Source organism: Cucurbita pepo, chromosome LG15 (assembly GCF_002806865.2).
Source record: "Cucurbita pepo subsp. pepo cultivar mu-cu-16 chromosome LG15, ASM280686v2, whole genome shotgun sequence".
In the NCBI taxonomy this organism is placed as follows: Eukaryota; Viridiplantae; Streptophyta; class Magnoliopsida; order Cucurbitales; family Cucurbitaceae; genus Cucurbita; species Cucurbita pepo.
In genome coordinates, this window is record NC_036652.1 from 5,284,482 (window position 1) to 5,303,707 (window position 19,226).

At 34.7% G+C, this 19,226-nt stretch overlaps 1 protein-coding gene across 2 annotated transcripts; it reads left to right on the top strand.

Moving 5' to 3' along the window:
- Positions 1–8,646: 8,646 nt before the first annotated feature.
- LOC111776308 (uncharacterized protein At3g49720-like) lies at positions 8,647–16,498 on the top strand. 2 transcript variants are annotated; one of them, XM_023655731.1, is made up of 7 exons: positions 8,647–8,805; positions 10,227–10,367; positions 10,459–10,498; positions 11,144–11,185; positions 12,328–12,702; positions 15,431–15,486; positions 16,099–16,498. In XM_023655731.1, exons 2-7 carry the CDS (start codon positions 10,248–10,250, stop codon positions 16,249–16,251), a joined length of 786 nt encoding a protein of 261 aa, XP_023511499.1. In that variant the 5' UTR covers positions 8,647–8,805; positions 10,227–10,247; the 3' UTR covers positions 16,252–16,498. The 2 variants fall into 2 exon arrangements, with proteins under 2 accessions (XP_023511499.1, XP_023511500.1); XM_023655732.1 differs by having other exon boundaries at positions 8,654–8,805; positions 12,331–12,702.
- Positions 16,499–19,226: the final 2,728 nt, after the last annotated feature.

Below are 19,226 nucleotides of genomic sequence, written 5' to 3' on the forward strand. Positions count from 1 at the left end.
AGCGGCTATATGTAATTAATACTTTATTAGGGACCTAACTGCAATTTATTATTATTATTATTATTATTATTATTATTATTATTTAATAATTCTAAACATTTTTTTTTCTTTTTTTTAGTCTCAAAATATAAAATAGTGAAAAGTTTTAGATTTTTTATTTAATAAATTTCTAAATATTAAAATAAAAACTAAGTTAAATTTTTTAATGTTTTTGAATTCAATATTATTTAAATTTAAGAAATTATTTGACACGGTGAATATTATTGTTGAATGAAAGTCCCACATCTGCTAATTTAGAGAATAATCATGGATTTATAATCAAACAATACTATCTGTATTGGTGTGAGGCCTTCGAGGAAGCTCAAAGCAAAGCGATGAGAGTTTATGCTCAAAGTGGACAATATCATATCATTGTGGAGAGTCGTGTTCATCTAACATGGTATCAAAGGATTCCAAAAGAAAAAGAAGTCGAGCCTCGATTAAGGGGAGACATACTTTGTTCAAGGGGTAGGTGTTGGAAGAACTTATTTTTGCGCACAACTGCATTTTATTGAAATTTAACGTTGAGTTAATATTAGTGGAAGCAGCAGTAAAAATATTATATTATATGTATTTATATAAATTAATTTTGAGTAAAATATTAATTATTATTATTATTTTTTTCAAATAAGGGATGAAATAAAAACATTCTGTAAGGAATTATTAGTGAAAAGTTAGTTTATTTTCCAAAATTGTGTTAATATTTAATTTTTACCCAAAGTATTAATAAGTTGAATATTTCTAAATTTAGGATTCCTTCTCTTTCTACTTTATATTTTAACAGGATAAATAAAGCAATCCACGTGGCATGTATTATTGATAAAATGGATAATTACAAAATTCTCCTTCATCATTTCTCTACGTCATTAATCAAATTTTGATTTTTAAAATAATTCCATCAAATAAAAATTTATCCCTTTTTTTTAAAATTAAATTTAATATTAAAAAATATCATTTTTTTTTCTACTGAAACAGGGTTTACAATTCAGCTTTAAGCCTCAATTTTTAGATTCGTTGGGTGTCGGGATGACGTCATTAATCAAATTTTGATTTTTAAAATAATTCCATCAAATAAAAATTTATCCCTTTTTTTTAAAATTAAATTTAATATTAAAAAATATCATTTTTTTTTCTACTGAAACAGGGTTTACAATTCAGCTTTAAGCCTCAATTTTTAGATTCGTTGGGTGTCGGGATGACGTCATTAATCAAATTTTGATTTTTAAAATAATTCCATCAAATAAAAATTTATCCCTTTTTTTTAAAATTAAATTTAATATTAAAAAATATCATTTTTTTTTCTACTGAAACAGGGTTTACAATTCAGCTTTAAGCCTCAATTTTTAGATTCGTTGGGTGTCGGGATGTTTTTTTAATTATTTAAAAAAAAACATATTTATCTACGGTTGCATTTAATAATTAAAATCTCATAAATCTCAAATATCAAATATTCACAAATCACCGTGCGTCGTTAATATTTATTACAAACGTCAAATATTTTATAATCTTAAAAATAGGGTTGGGTTGTAACCTTATTTTCGAGTTAGTTGAGTTAATATGACCAAAAAAATATTAACGACCCAAAATTTCGGTTTTCCAAAAATTTAACTGAGCTAAAAAATTTCGGTTTTCAAAAATTCGGTTGTAACTTTGTTCAGTTTGCGGGTTGACATTTTTTTTGTCACGTCAACCCAACCAACTCAAAAATAGGGTTACAGTCCAACTCAATCCTGCCTAATTTTAAAAAGATTGAGAAGATTTAACATTTGTAATCGACGTTGTGACGAGTAAATGTTTGATATTTACCATAACATGTATTATGGATAACTCGACCAGACAACCGAACCGAACTCAAATATAGATGGTTGGACTGGATGGTAAACTTTACTCGAATTGTTCGGGTCACCAACCCGATTAACCCAAAATTTTGGATTGGTTAAAAAAAATTCAATCCAATACGACCCGTCGTATTACTAAATAATATTATAATTTTTTTTATAATTTAACCCTATCTATCAAAGGTAAAACTCATTTTATGAACAAACCCTAATAATTTTAGTATTCAAAACAAACGCCATGGGTGTTGGCCATTTAGTTTTGTCTGGGCACGACGTGTCGTGTCAAACTTGTACGGCTCCGTTTCCGTCATGTCGTTTTCACTCTTAAATCTGGTTGGGTCCCACCTCTCCAGTGGTTTGGTCTGTTTGAACGTTAAAATAAAATAAAATAAAAATAATAAATAAAAACAAAATTATTATTACTATTATTTCCAACTCTTCAATTTGCTTTATTATAATTATTTAATTAATTATTCATATAGTTTTGAATATTTATCTGTCCTGATCATCGTATCTCGTCTAGATTTTTTTTAACTACTTCCTACCATCACACGAGAACTATACTAAACATATGGAACGTAATCCTGAAGATGAACCAGCTATTAAGTTACAATGTGAATTCTACGAGTTTAAACAGTTCATTACTCGAGATTAGTTGACGACTCTCTAATAGTCTCCAAGGATAACCTAATAGCATGAACACGAGGGCACCAACCTCGCACTTCAATCAACAACTAAGATACAACGTGGATTCTGTCAATCTTGATAAACCAGCACACGACTTGTTTCTAAGAAGAGGAAAATAGATTTGCCACCGGTATTACTTTCTACAGTCCTCGTCCTTTTACAGCTATCTGTTTATTTTCGTTGCTAGACAAGAATAAGTAAAATTGTTGATTTAAATAAAGTTACTATTTAAAAAATATTTAAAAAAAAATAAAAAACCATTAAAAAATTTAGAAATAAGTTTTTATTCGTACATTGTGATTAATTTTTTTTAAAAACTTTTATTTATAAAGAAAATAAATTAAAAATATTAAAGATAAATATAAAAATATTTTTGGAGTAAAGTATTAATTAAAATATATTTTTTGAAAATTTTAAAAAATTTAAAGATATTATTGATAATATTTTTTTAGACGTAAAAAGTTTATATAATATATATATATATATATATATATATATATTTGTTTGGAAATTGGACAATTAATGCTTTCCAACGAACGTAGAGTTGATGCCACAAATATAGAAATGGGACCCACATTACAGGTGGCAAATCATAATCCAGCTCATTAGACAATAATACTATTTTGTTTTGGACTAAGATTTGTGGGCCCCACCTGCGGTAACCAAAATACCTTTTGAGTTTATTTATTTATTTATTTATTTATTATTATTATTATTTTCTTGCACGTGGCTTCAACACACACCATTATTAAATATATAATTTCAAATTAATAAATATAATTATTCAGTTTATTATTGAGCAATAAATACAATCAATTAAAAAATTAGCACATGTTTATCATTAAAAAACAGATTTAATCGAATCAAAATGATTTGGATATTATTTTAATGGATGATCTCGATAATTTCTTGCGATATGGTCACGTTACTGATTATGTCTGTTCACTTACATGTTTTTTAAGAAAATTTCCAAGAGCGGAGTAAAACATGCTAAGTTTAGAGTTTTTATGATTGAGCTACTGAAAAGAAAAGTGCACCGTGTTGGTATAGATAATAACTTTAAATTCTTTTAAGTCTTTCTCTGCAATTTCATCCCCATTGCTCTCGTTCGAATGTGGTGTCGGTCATTTTGTAACACCTCAAGCCCACCGCTTGCAGATATTGTTCGTTTTGGCCCGTTACGTATTGTTGTCTGCCTCACGGTTTTAAAACATGTCTACTATGGAGAGGGTTTAGCCCTACTTTGATCAGTGCTTCGCATTGTCGGGTGACTAACTCTAATACCATGTGAAACAACACAAGGCCACTGCTGGTAGATATTATCTGTTTTGGCCTGTTATGTATCGTCGTCAGCCTTACAGTTTTTAAACACATCTACTATGGAGAGGGTTTAGCCCTACTCCAACCAAGGATTCGCACCATCTGGTGACTGGCTTTGCTACCATTTGAAACAACTCAAGCCCACCTTCGCACCATCTGGTGACTGGCTTTGCTACCATTTGAAACAACTCAAGCCCACCGCTAGTAGATATTGTCTGTATTGGCCTGTTACGAATTGTCGTCAGCCTCACAGGTTTAAAATACGTCTACTATGAAGAGGGTCTAGCCCTACTTCACACCGTGTGGTGATTGACTCTAATACTATTTGAAACAGTCCAAGCCCACCACCAGCATATATTGTCCGTTTTGGCCCGTTACGAACTGTCGTCATCCTCACAGTTTTAAAACATGTCTACTATGGAGAGGGTCTAGCCCTACTTCGACCAGTGCTTTGCACCGTCTAGTGACTTGCTCTTATACCATTTAAAACAGCCCAAGCTCACCGCTAGTAGACATTGTCCGTTTTGGCCCGTTACATATCATCGTCAACCTCATAGTTTTAAAGCATGTCTATTATGGAGAGGGTCTAGCCCTACTCCAACAAGTACTTTGGACCCTCTAGTGACTGACTCTGATACCATTTATAACAATTCAATCCCACAACTAGCAAGACATTGTTAGCTTCGGCCGGTTATGTATCGTCGTTAGCCTCACGATTTAAAACACATGTGCTAGGGAGAGGTTTACACACATTTTTAAGAAATGTTTCGTTTCTCTTTCCAACCAATGTGGGATCTCTTAATATTCTTAACTCGAGTGTCACATAAACGGACTGAAAAAGAATATTTAATTCGATACCATATTTAATTTATTTATTTTTGTAAGAAAAATAATGTAGCCGACACAATTATGATTTAGATTTGAAAAGTATGAAGATAAGATAAAGTGATAAATAATAAAAAGCAAAAAGAAATTAGGAAAAGTTAGCAGACAATATCAAATTTCTTATCTTATTTTTAAGGTTTGTTCTACCATTTTTTATGTTGTCCATGTTCCATGTTTTTTTTTTTTGGTTAATCAATACAAAAATTGAGCTAATTTGGAACGTGAATTAAAGAGATCGGATATGGAAACAAAATAAATGTTCGACCTAAAGAATAACCCATGATTTTGTTCGGGATCTTAACAAGTTTATGTTGTGTACTCCGGGTTGTGAGATCTCACATTGGTTGGAGAGGGGAACGAAACATTTCTCATAGGGGCATAAAAATCTCTCTCCAGTAGATGAGTTTTAAAAAGCTTGAGGGGAAACCCGAGAGGAAAAACCAAAAGAGAACAATATTTGCTAGCAGTGGGTTTTGGTCATTACACGGTCAATTTTAATTTTTGTAACGTAGTGTTTATAAGTTAATAACACACAAAAGTGTATAGTTTATGTAGCGCCCCGTGCACTCTCCTACAAATCCCGAACCACACCCCTACTAGAAAAGTTCTTAAATTGATTCGAGCCAAACATGCTTGAACTTCAAGAATGTCAAATAAAATTTTTAATTTTCTGTGTTATGTTGGTGATGTATTCAATTTTATTTCAAAATTAAAAAATTTATTAGACACAAAATTGAAAAGTAAAAAATTTATTTATCTCAAAATCGTCTTTTTAAGGACCTGTTAGACAATGTTTAAAATCCAGGGACCTATCTGTAAAATTAAAAATTTAGACCGTTTTTAAAGTTTAAAAACCTATTAAATGTAAAATTAAAAGTTTAGAAACTTATTAGACACCCGAAATTTCACTAAATAAGAATTATAATTAATTAAACCGAGGAAATTTTTTTATTTCTCCATTTTGCCCTTACAAATTTAATAAATTCTTCTTTTACCCTTCGATTTTTGTAGACAAGATGCGACTTTTCGAATAGAGGTGTCCATGAAACAAACGGTCGAATAGTTGCAATTTGTACGCACGACTATTTGAATAGAGGTGGTTGCATATTGAATCATGCCCTTACAATTTTAATAAATTCCTCTTTTACCCTTCGTTTCTTGTTGACAAGACGTGACTTTTCGAATTGAAGCACCCATGAAAAGAATGGACGTATAGTCTCAATTCGTACCGATGGTCACAACGGCTCAAATGAGAGTGATAGTTGTGAAACAGTGTTGTTGCCTTTTAAACTCGTTTCTTCTACATCCTTATCGTGTTAGTGCACGGTCAAAATTTCTCGAGCATTGCAACCTCCATATGTTTTCATAATTTCATTTTCTCGAGCTTCGATCGAGTTTCTTCGATGTTGTTTCGATTTAAACTTGGAACCAATTTTATTTGACGATTAGGCTTTTGGTATAAAATGGAAATATAGCTAAACTTGGGGGTTAAAACGTAAAATTTTGTTCATAAATTGTTTTTAAGGGAGGCCCAATAACAGCTCATCGAGGCCCAAAACAGTTGAAGAGTTTGGATAATGTGTTGATACTATGAGCTACAAAAAAAACCAGACATTTAAAAGTTTGGAGATACCTATGAATTGTCGATTGACGGCTTTCGTTTAGAGTAACTACTATGTTTAAAACTCCACTCATGTTTACGACTAGGATATAATAAGGAATCTTTCGTTCACCTCTCTAACCGATGTGAGATCTCAAAATCCACTTTTTTTGGGGGACCAGCGTCCTCGCTGGCACACCGCTCGGTGCCTGACTCTGATACTATTTGTAACAGCCCAAACCCACCGCTAGTAGATATTGTCCGCTTTAGCTCGTTACATATCGTCGTCAGTCTCACGAGTTTAAAACGTGTCTACTAGGGAGAGGGTTCCACACCCTTATAAGAAATGACTCATTCTCCTATCTAACTGATGTGGAATCTCACACTATCGTTTAACAACGAACATATCTTATTAAAGACAATGGTCCATATAGATATCATTGTAGTTGGTAGACACGATGTTGCTCCCCTCGCAACTGTGATTGGGAGTCACCAACTAATCTATGATTATGAACGGTCTAGATTGACATAGCCCATATATATCTCAAAGTTGGATCAGTTTCAAGGTCGTGCCTCAAATGTTCAAAATGATTTTTATGTGATAACAAAGAACAATAAATAGCCTACCTAAGTATGACGTTTGATTAATCATGTAAGGTTTAAACATGATTATGATTAACTATCTATGGTATCAATTTGTTATTCATTATCCACTGTGTCACGATTGTCGTTTATGTGCCTATGTTTAGGGGTGTACATTCAACCGAACAACCGACAATTCGGACCAATCCAACCCGAACTATAAGGGTTGAATTGGGTTGGATTAAATTTTTGAGTTGGTTTGGGTTCTGAACCCGAACTGACTTGGTTTGGTTTCGAAGTCATGGGACAAAACCCTCGAATTAACTCGAGCCAAATAAAAATATATCAAATATACTAAGAAGTTTTCACTGATGGTAGGTTTGTCAGAGTGGTACTTTGTCAACTTAAAACACTCTCACCCCAATAATTATTTTTATGTAAGATTGTATCAGAATAATTATAAATTGTGGATAAATAAAACTTTTTTAAAAAAATAATTTTTGATTGTATCGAAATAATTATAAATTGTGGAAAAATAAAACTTTTTTAAAAAAATAATTTTTTTTAACAACCCGAACCCAACTCAACCCGAAGATAAAGGGTTGAGTTGGGTTGGGTTGTGAAAATTTTCGGGTTGGGTTGGGTTACCAATCTAACCAACCCGAACTTTTCGATTGGGTCAAAAAAATTCCTCAACCCAACTTGGACCATGTACACCCGAACTTATGAGATACTAGAAGGTTTTTAACTGCCTCAACGGGTGAAGGAATTATTTATGGTTAACCCACGTATGTATTCTAGTTGGTACGAACACAGTGTAATTCTTCTCACTTTTTAGTTATAGTTATATAATATATATATATATATCACAACATGTTAAGATGTACTATGTTGGAACTCTGCAGGGTTGCTAACTACGTTAGAAGCGAGGTAGTCATTTCGCATATGTAATTCAAATCTCTCTATAATAACAACATTTTAAATAGAGGTGTACACGGATTAAGTTGGGTTGATTAAATCTTTTGGTTGATTAAATCTTTTGGACCGACCTGAAAATGGGTCGGTGACCCGAGCAAACCAAATAGAGTTTACAACCCAACCCTCTGTTTTCGAGTTGGGTTGTCAGGTTGTTATTTACAACCCAACCCTCTATTTTCAAGTTGGTTGTCAGGTTGTTCTTTTTTTAATTATTTAAAAAAAATCTTAATTATTTACCATACAGGTTATATTAATTACACTTCACTAACATTCATTATGTTATAAATATGAAATATTTTTAATTTTCATAATAATAAAAAAGGTAAGATAGAATTGTAATCCTATTTTCGGCTTGGTCGAGTTGACCCAACTACAAAATATCAACCCATAAACCGACCCAATTTTTTTACTTTTAAAAAATTCAACTCAATCCACAAAGAAAAAAATCTAACCGAACTTAAATGATTTGGATTGAATAGTCGAGACCGGTCAGGTTCTCGAGTTATTTGAACTCCCATAGTTTTAAATTATAAATAATTCATATGTTAAATAAAATAATATATATATATATATATAAATAATTTATGAATTTACTAAAAAGACCTTTAATATATAAATTCATATAATGTATAAACTATAGAATTTGAAAGGTATGAATAATTAATATACTCAGTTAATAAATAATATTTCATTTCCATAATTTTAGTTGCTTTTTATGTGAACGACTTTTCAAGATTTTCAGTGAGGGTCTTCATGACAGATACTGCTCTGTGGCTTCTCCCGAGCTTCGAGAGTGAGACCGGCGACACTCAGATCTGAATCCACCTCCAATATCTCAAGCTCCTTCCCCTCGTCCCCTTCCGGAGCGGCTTTCAGGTACTGTAAGCTTCTAATCTTTCTGAATTCTTGCTCCTTTCGCTTTCTCATTCACTTTCTGTGTTCGAATTGGCAATCCCTTGATTTTGATTGCGATGGAACTTTTTTTTTAAGTTTAATTTTCATCTGCTTTGTTATTGAGTTGTATAATTGATTCGCGATTGTTTTCTAATTTAGTCTTGGACCGTTGATTTCCAGTGAACTTTGAATTTCGTTTGAAAATTTCTTATGTTGTTTAATCCGTTTATTTTATTCTTTTGTCGTTTGAAATGGGGGTTTTGAAAAAGAATTCTTATGATTTTTGAATATTTATGTCCGTTGATCCATGTCAATTAGATTCCTTCAAGAATTTAATTGATTCTGATTATTTAATGTCTACTTGGAAGTGGGTTATGGATTTTTGGTTAATTTATTAAGTTTCCTGAAGTGGTCTCTACTCATCTATGCTTGTGGGTCGGTATTGTTTCTCAACATTCATTGTGAATTTGCCTTGTTGATCGGAAAAATCTGTTAGGAATCACGAACCTCCCCAATGGTATGATATTGTCCACTTTGAGTATAAGCTCTCATGGCTTTGCTTTGGGCTTCCACAAAAGGCTTCATTAGATGTATTTCTTACTTATAAACCTAGAATCATTCCCTAAATTAGCCAACGTGGGACTCCCTCCCAACAATCCTCCCCTCGACAAAGTACACTATAGAACCTCCCCCGAGGTCTATGGAGCCCTCGAACAACCTCCCCTTAATCGAGGCTCGATTCCTTTTCTGGAGTCATCGAACAAAGTACACCCTTTGTTCGACACTTGAGTCACTTTTGTCTACACCTTCGAGGCTCACAACTTTTTTGTTCGACATTTGAGGATTCTATTCACATAGCTAAGTTTAGGGCATGACTCTGATACATTGTTAGGAATCATGAACCTCTACAGTGGTATGAATGATATTTTCCACTTTGAGCATAAGCTCTCTTGGCTTTGCTTTGGGCTTCCCCAAAAGGCCTCATACCAATGGAGATGTATTCCTTACTTATAAATCCATGATCATTCCCTAAATTAATCAACGTGGGACTCCCTCTCAACAGCCCTCATCAAAATTCAAAATCTTGAATTTTGAGAGCATTTGGCAATGCTTAGGGAGACAAAAAGGGCATCTAGCTAAAAAGATTCTAGCAAGTTTGACTGCACTGGTTTTTTTTGTTAAGTAGCCGAGGCATAATGGCTACTAGAACTTATGATTACTACTTTTTTAACTCGTGTGACTTGTGAGCTATTACTTTGTTACTACAAGAGCATCAGACAATCATGTGTATGAACAGTACCTCTTTTTCTGATCTGGAGGTCCGAGATAAATTGGTGCACAAGTGAAAACATCTGCTTGGAAATGCTGTTATCAATTGTTGATAAAGAAGCGTGGCTTTGCAGGTTTCCTACTATCATAAAACCATGTCAAGGAGGCCAGTAAATCCTTCTCGACGTCTTGTTGATGGTGGGAGTCTTCCATTTGTCGGATCAATACATTCCAAGTCACGGTCATCGCCTTTGCTAACCATAGGGCTTGTTGTGGTACTTTTCTTTTCTAATCAAAGAAAGAAGAACACTATTCTTCATCATATTTTTGGCAACTAATTTAACTTTCTATGTTTAAAATTTTCAGGGAGCAATGCTTCTTATTGGATTTTGTTATCATCAATCAGGTCTTTATTTTATCTCTTATCTTGATTTATTTTTAATTAAGTCTCTCTCGATCGCTCCCAGCCACGATAACCGTCATTGTGTTTGTTCATCTGTTTTAGGACATTCCCTCTCTATTCAGTTTAATAATTTTATGTTCACAGCCACTGAAATGCGAATCCTTTCTGAATTTTTCATCCCTCTGCCTACCTGTGCTACATTTTTGCATGCATCTTCCTCTCATTAACAGCTATTCTTTTTGGGATACAACACAAGCATGATTACTTATTTATTACTGTGACTTCCATGTAACTCCCTACTCCATTTTTAAGTTTGACTATTGTATAGATGGTGGTTGACCCTGCTCATAATTTTTCATTGAACCTGCAACTTGATTCGCTCGATAGTTCTAGTTATTTAGAAGTATCTAATCTCTAACAACATTTCCTTTAGTTAGTTGGTAAAGAGACAAACCGCTAGCTCTAGCTGGACTTTTAAATTCATAGTTATGATGGATATCTCCTGCTAGTAACTGTATGAAACTGGTAGCAAAGAAGTAATAAAAAGGGTAAGGGTATGTTTTTGTTACTAACGGCTTGTGATGTTTCCTCTTTTCTTGATGTAATTACTGTATTTGGTTGCTTATTCATTGTCAATTTTCATGAAAGGTGGATCAAGGAGCAATATAGAGGCTGTGAGTAAAGTTGAAGGTGAATATATATTACTCTATCTATTCTTGAGTAAAAGTTTAGTTTCATCGAAAGTTTTAGACTGAAATGCAATTGATTGTTGAAGGGGAGGTACTATAATTTGTTATTATTCTTTTCTACTTTGATCAGGCATTGTTCTAGTCAACATGATCTTATGGATGTTGTGCCTATATTATTGTACATTATCTATCTTTATCTGCGTACATTCTAATGTATTAATATATGAAGTGTAGTTGATAAACGATAGGACGGTCCGAGGGTTGTGTGTAGTGCCTTGGGTACCGGGGTTATCTTTTTATGGATAGGAAATAATTTCATTGATTATACGAAACGGTACGAAAAGAGCTAACCCATCCAGAGAGATTACAAAAAATTTCTCCAGTTGGATATGAGAGAATTCATGCAGAAGCTGTTCAAAGGAACTATAATTTTATACCAGTAAAGAGCCATAAAAGAGAGAGCTTCCTTTGTATTGAAAGATCATTGACTTCCTTTGATTCCAGATATTTCAAATACACGCATTCACACACATTTTGACACCCTCTGGCCTCTCACGCTCTATCGTAACTCCCTCTTCTGTCTATCTCTAGCCTCCTCCCTATGTTATTTCTGCATTTTTGATTCTTGCCATTCCCTTTGTCCAGCCTATCCCGTGTTTGTTGAACTTAACTTTCCTCTCTATGTCACATGCGATATGATTCCCTCCATCTATTTCATGTCATTACGTATTCCCTTTCTTTTGGTTGTTGCCATACCACACTGCCTAGAACAGTCCGCCCCTAGCTTGTCTTTGTTGGAATGTAAGTCTCCTCTCTGTTTCATGCCTCTTGGACCATGCTTCTTTATTTATTTTGAAAGCGAACATATTCAAATTATTGCGTAAACTCAATATTTTTATGCTAATTTATTTATATTTTATATATATTTTTTCAAATAATGTATGATCATTGAGGCTTATGCTTTCTTACAGATAGCCGTCAACCTTGATTTGCCAAATGAGTTAAAAATTGAAAGTGAATTAATGATTAATTTATCTTATCCAGATTGATTTATTTTGGTCAATCATTACCAACTACAGTGCAAGGCTCATTTTTTTTAATCAACAACCATATTTGATGATCTCAAGCATATATATTATGCAGGTGGTACATTGTGCACTGCAGAGGTCCAACGAGCAATACCCATTCTAAAGAAAGCATATGGAGATAGCATGCGTAAAGTATTGCATCTAGGCCCTGATACTTGTTCAGTAGTGTCTAAATTATTAAAAGAAGAGGATACAGAAGCATGGGGTGTGGAGCCCTACGACTTAGATGATGCTGATGCCAGTTGCAGACACCTTGTGCGGAAGGGCTTCGTGCGTGCTGCTGATATTAAGTTTCTCCTGCCATATAGAGCAAAGTCATTTTCTCTTGTCATTGTTTCAGATGCATTGGATTACTTGTCTCCCAGATACCTTAACAAGACTCTACCAGAACTTGCAAGGGTTTCTGCTGATGGTGTTGTTATATTTGCCGGTAAACCATTCTTACTACGTTTATCATTTGAGATTATTATATTTTCTTTACACCTAGTCTTGTTAAATGGGAGGAACCGGAACTCAATTGTGGCTGCTTGTGGTTTTGAGTGCATAGAAGGATAACATAAGCTACATTTTTGTCTGGTTTTCGTTCATACTCTTTATGATTCTCTCTGTCTTTCACTGTGATGGTGTCTTTCACTGTCATGGTATTAGAGCCAGACACCGGGCGATGTGCCAGCGAGGAGGCTGAGCCCCGAAGGGGGGTGGACACGAGGTGGTGTGCCAGCAAGGACGTTGGACCCCGAAGGGGGTGGATTGGGGATCCCGCATCGGTTGGAGAAGGGAACTACGAGGACGCTGGGCACCGAAGGGGGTGGATTGTGAGACTCCACATCGGTTGGGGAGGAGAAAGAAGCATTCTTTATAAGAGTGTGGAAACCCCTACCTAGCAGACGCGTTTTAAAAACCTCGAGGGGAAGCCTGAAAGGGAAAGCCCAAAGAGGACAATATCTACTAGCCGTGGGCTTGGGCTGTTACAAATAGGATCGTCTAATAACTCGCTGAGGTCATTTTTAGTTACCTTTTATTGTCCATAATTCTTTTCTCAATCACGGGATAGTGGTCTGATCTTTTTTTGTTCTGCATTAATTTTGTTATAAAGATTGGGCAGCAAAAAAAAGGAAGGCGCCATTGTTGGAAGGACCCACGGTGCTCTCTCTCTCAGCCCACCACCTTGACCCATCCTCGTCGGAAACCATGACCAACCCCTCAACACCCCATTCCCCACTGACTATATACCTCCCCCAGCCCCACTACCACCCACCCACACTCTCGAAAACCAAAATGACCACCCAATCACCCTTAAAGAAGCGATCGGCCACCATTGAAAGGAAGAGAGGCTTGTTGAACCTACCATTTGGGTTGAAAAAGTTATCGAAAGGAGAGGTACTTTAACAGAGGTGGCCATTCTTCATAGCAATGTTGGTCTTAACAAAATTTTCATTCCTGTGCGTGAAGAAAGAAAAGGATGGTATGCTTTTTATAAACCCATTAGCAATTACCCACCTGCTCCCATGAAAGGTAGTTCACCGACCTAAACCCCCACCAACCATTAAGAGCTGAATCAACTCTACTCCTAATATAGCCCTACTAACCTTAAATGCCTCTGAATGTGTCAAAAATAGCTTTGAAAGGGTCAATGGTAGGAAAGGGTCTGAATATGTCAAACCTGAGCCGGATCAGTTGAGAAGCTGAGCTAGAGCCCATGGATTCTTTGACTGGCTCCAAATCTCGAAAGTGGGATGAGATAGAGCAGTTGTTGTGACTCAGTAAGCAAAGAGACCGCTTTTATATTAGCATCCAACTCCCACTTTCTTAATCTGGTCGATGTGAGACAACTTTTTTTTAAAAATTTTCGATTGCTACATCATACACATCTAAAAAACACTTTCATCCCCACAAGTACCTTAAGCTTGCAAAAATTCAAGATACTTCTTTGAGGTTCAAATGAAAAGGCAAGTTGAACCCATGCTTCATCGGACCCTTTTACATTGTGGATCAAATTGAACTAGTGGCATACTGGTTAGCTCTACCACCATCGTTGTCCGCGGTGCATAACGTATTCCACGTGTACATGCTTCGCAAGTACATCACTGACTCAACATACGTGATAGACAAGGACCTAAGTTAAAAAAGCCAGTGAAGATCCTAGCCCGCGAAATAAAAGTCCTACGTACTAAAGAAATAGCCTTTGTCAAGATATTGTGGCAAAACCACCAAGCGGAAAAAGCCACGTGGGTACAAGAGATTCTCTTATGGCCAACGAACCATTTGATAAATGGAAGAGGAAAACTGAAAATGCGTAGTTATTGTACTCAACATCGAAAAGGCTCTTCACAAGGTGGATTGTGATGTTCTTGACAATATCCTCCTTCATGAAGTATTGAAACATAACTTGCGATCTTGGTTTGGGAATGTATCTCCTCAACAATTTTTTCTATTATTAATCAATGGTTGTCCTCGAGGGGAAATATTACCCACAGGGGCTTTGCCAAGGGGACTCCCTATCTCCTTTACTCTTCATTATGATCATGGATTTTCTTTGCCATATGCTTGTACCACATTAAAGGTTTCAATGTTGGCTAAGGTAATTTCAAGATTAGAATTTTCCTCTGGGAAAATATCTCATCAGGCTACTAACACTTGTGATATCCTCCAAAGGCCCATGCCTTACTTGGCCATCTCTTCAAGATGGTTCTCTATTTGCAAAACAGAGTGACGAATCTCAAAACCATATTTTCATCCATTGCTCCTCTGCTCGTAAATACCGGGATAGAAATCTCATCACTTTTAGCTGGCTTTTGAGTCTCCCTAGAGATGTGAAGGACATCCTCACTTTTGTCTTACCGAGCCACCCCTTCAAAGATGTCAAACCTTTGCTATGCGTCCACATTAACAGGACCTTCGTTTGGGTCAAAAGGGTTTTGTTTTGGACAAAGAGCACAATTTTGAAGTGTTCTTTGATCTTGTTATCTACGATGCTATCTCTTGGTATAAATTGTATAGCACCTTTGCTTCATATAGTTATGCTTCTATTTTATCCCGTTAGGAAAACGTTTTATAAACATCATGGATTATCCATCCTTTTCGTAAATTTCATACATCAATTAGTTTAGATTGATTGAATTGATTTAATTTCTCTCCATTTCTGTTTCAATTTGCAGGCTATCCAGGTCGGCAAAGGGTCAAAGATTCGGAACTTCCCAAATTCGGACGTCCAGTAAGTACCTTTTTATGCAAAAAAGAGTATAGCTAGCATTAATCAAATTAAAAGGGACTGGATGAATAAATAGTTTTTTAGTTTAGTTATTGGTTGGAAACCATCTTTGAGTAGTTTTTGATGACTGGAACTTCAGACTGACCTCAGATTGTGATATTAGAGCTGCTTGTCAGTCCTGTAATTATCATTAATAACCTGATTATTTTGAGATAATAATAGATAGAAACAACGCTCCTAAAGAGTCCTATTAAAACCAAGAAATATAGGCTCCACACCAGAATAAATGAAGTTTTTCGAAAAAACCTGCCAGTGGAGGAAGACCTCATAAGAGACATAGGGCTAAAGAGAGAGCCAAAATAGGATCTTTTGTGTATAATCTTGCATAATCTCGAATGTTATCAGTTTTGTAGACCAAATGATAGCGGAGCACTCCCAATATTACTATCTAGCCTTCTAAATTAGTGTGTCAAATTCAAATCTGATCTTTGTTGGAACGGCCAATAAGTATGAACTTGCAATATTGGTTCATTCCTTCCTTGCTGAGCTTATTTTCGAATTAGTAAAACAGTCGAGTTTAGATGCATAACACTGAAACACGTGCTTGTTGTGAAGGCAAAATTACGAAGCTCGTCTTGGTGGATAAGGTATTTTGTACAGACAAGTTTAGAAGAGAATGAAGCAGTGGTAAAGAAGTTTGATCAGGCTGCAGCTAAGAGGTCCTACAGGCCTGCTTGCCAAGTCTTCCACCTCAAATCCTACTCTTGAGAATCTCAAAACTGTACTTTCTGTAAACTTATTCCCCCCATGCCTGTTTTATTTTGCACAAAGTGCTTAGTTTCTTCTCTAAATTAGCTACCTAATTTATATGCCTTTTCAGTAAATTGGTATAGGTTTTAGAATACGCATTGCACTTGTTTGTATCTGGGCAAGTTATGATCATGACATATTGTGATTCTTTCGGTGGTTAGCTTTTATGGCAAATATGATTAATATGTATGGCCTCTTTGTATTATATTCAAGATTCATTATGGTTCTTAAGTTAATTTTTGTTTCTTCAAAGATTATTTTGATCCTTGAAGCTTTAATCTTCCCTCTATTTAGTTTTTGGGTGTCAAAATTCTTGATTTTAGTTTAGGAAGTAAAGTACAGTTTTAGTTTTGGAGGTTTGCGGTCAATATACATTTGGTGTCTAAGGCCATTTTGTTGATTGTGGGACGAGTTGTTGTCTGTTGTCTTCTCCATTGCTGATTATATCTTTGCGATCAGTTGGATAGGAGAATAAAGCATTATTTATAAGGGTGCGAAAATTTGTCTCTGACAGATGCATTTTAAAACTGTGAGACTAGCGGCAACACGTAATGGGCCAAAGTGGATAATATCTACTTGTAGCGGGCTTGGGCTGTTACAAATATTATCAGAGTCAAGCATTGGGTGTGGGTGTGTCCGTGAGGATGGATTGTGAGATTCCATGTTGGTTGGAGAGGGGAACAAAACATTACTTATAAGGGTGCAGAAATTTATCTCTGGCAGATTCCATGTTGGTTGGAGAGGGGAACAAAACATTCCTTGTAAGGGTGCAGAAATTTGTCTCTGGCAGATGTGTTTTAAAACTGTGAGGCTGACGGCAATATGTAATGGGTCAAAGCGGATAGTATTTACTAGTAGTAGGCTTGTGCTGTTACAAATGGTATAGAGTTAAGCACGGGGTGGTGTCAGTGAGGATGCTGCCCCCAAAGGGGGTGGATTGTGAGATCCGACCTTGGTTGGAGAGGGGAACAAAACATTTCTTATTAAACCTCTCCCTAGTAAATGCGTTTTAAAACCGAGGGGAAGTCCTGAAAACTCTCCAAAATAATAATCGGAATGGATAGAAATAATCACAAATTTTGAAAATATGATTTCTAAGAACAAATAAGCAAACTTGGAATGAGAAACTTATTTTTTGACAATTGATGGTGAGTGTGAACATGTAATTAAGCAATCGTTTCTTTCGAATATCCGTTTCCAATTTTCAATCAACAGCGGGGAGATCTATAGGACATACACGAACACATACTTCACAAGCAATGCATTTATCAAATTCAAAATGGATTCGACCGCGGAAACGCTCCGATGCGATTAATTTTTCGTAAGGATATTGAATAGTTACAGGCAAACGATTTGCATGGGATAAAGTAATCATGAAACCCTGACCAATGTACCTTGCAGCTCGTACTGTTTGTTGACCATAATTCATGAACCCAGTTACCATAGGGAACATATTGTAATATCTCTAAAGAATTTTATGTTTGTTTCTTTCTCTTGTTTGAGCAAGTCGTGAATATAGAATATGGTATTCCTTTACAGTGAAAAGAGTTGAAAGGAAGTTGTTAATAATAGATTACCAAGAGATATAGGTAAAAGAAATTTCCATCCGAGATTTAATAGTTGGTCTATTCTTAGTCGGGGTAAAGTCCATCTTGTTGCTATAGAAATGAACAAGAATAAATAAGTTTTAGCTAATGTAATAAAGATACTAATTGTCATTCCAAAGACTTCATACGCTTTATTTATTTCAAAAAGTTCATAACCGAANACGGAAACGCTCCAATGCGATTAATTTTTCGTAAGGATATTGAATAGTTACGGGCAAACGATTTGCATGGGATAAAGTAATCATGAAACCCTGACCAATGTACCTTGCAGCTCGTACTGTTTGTTGACCATAATTCATGAACCCAGTTACCATAGGGTGGTCGATGAAGTTAAGTCTTTCACAATACCCCACATGCCACAACTAAAATGCTCTGATATCGATTATTGTAGCGGAAGTTGAAGAAAGATCCATGACACTCACACTCCTAGAACATAAATGGATAAAAAGACAACGATTAACGTGGATGTAGGATAATTTTTAATTGGCTCGAAGATAAGATATTCTCCTGCATCCACGAGTAGTAACCAATCACTATAGCCAAAGTGTTTACAAGTGTATCTCTTACACTCTCGCACTACAAAATTCCTCCCAATTGCCTATAGGCAAATACAAAATGATACTCATTCTACGTCTCATAATATTACTAAACAAACCTTTATATAAACATAATAATACTAATGCTTATATATGAATCAAAATAATTCATGTACCGATATGGGAGATGAACCAAATGAATCCAATACGTACATGAATCAAAGTCAGAAATGTATCAAAAGTATTCATGAACCAACTCTTCGTGACAATTCTCAACCAGAACAAATTAAACTAATATTGAACAATTAATTGGAACGATGAGAAGAAAGCAAAAACAATAATCGGGCGACAAAATTAGTTTATAGAGTTCAATATTTTGGTTTATGTTCACATGGTTTATTAACATTTTAAAAATAATTATTGAAATGTAAAAAAATATTGGTAAATTCTTATATCTATAAGAATAATTTAATTTTGAGGAATTTAAGGTAAATTCTTATATCTATAAGAATAATTTAATTTTGAGGAATTTAAGGTAAATTCTTATATTTGGTAAATTCTTTAAGGTAATTTAATTTTGAGAATTATTGGTTAATTCTTATATTGATAAAAGAATAATATAGGACCTTTCAAAAACAGTAATTTAATAATAGGAATTACACCGCTGTAAAATTGGTAACTAAGTTAATTTGCATTTATTTATTTACTTCTTATTTTAATTTGCATTTATTTATTTACTTCTTATTTTGAGGAATTTAAGGAAACTTTTATCTGTCAAATGTATTTCTAT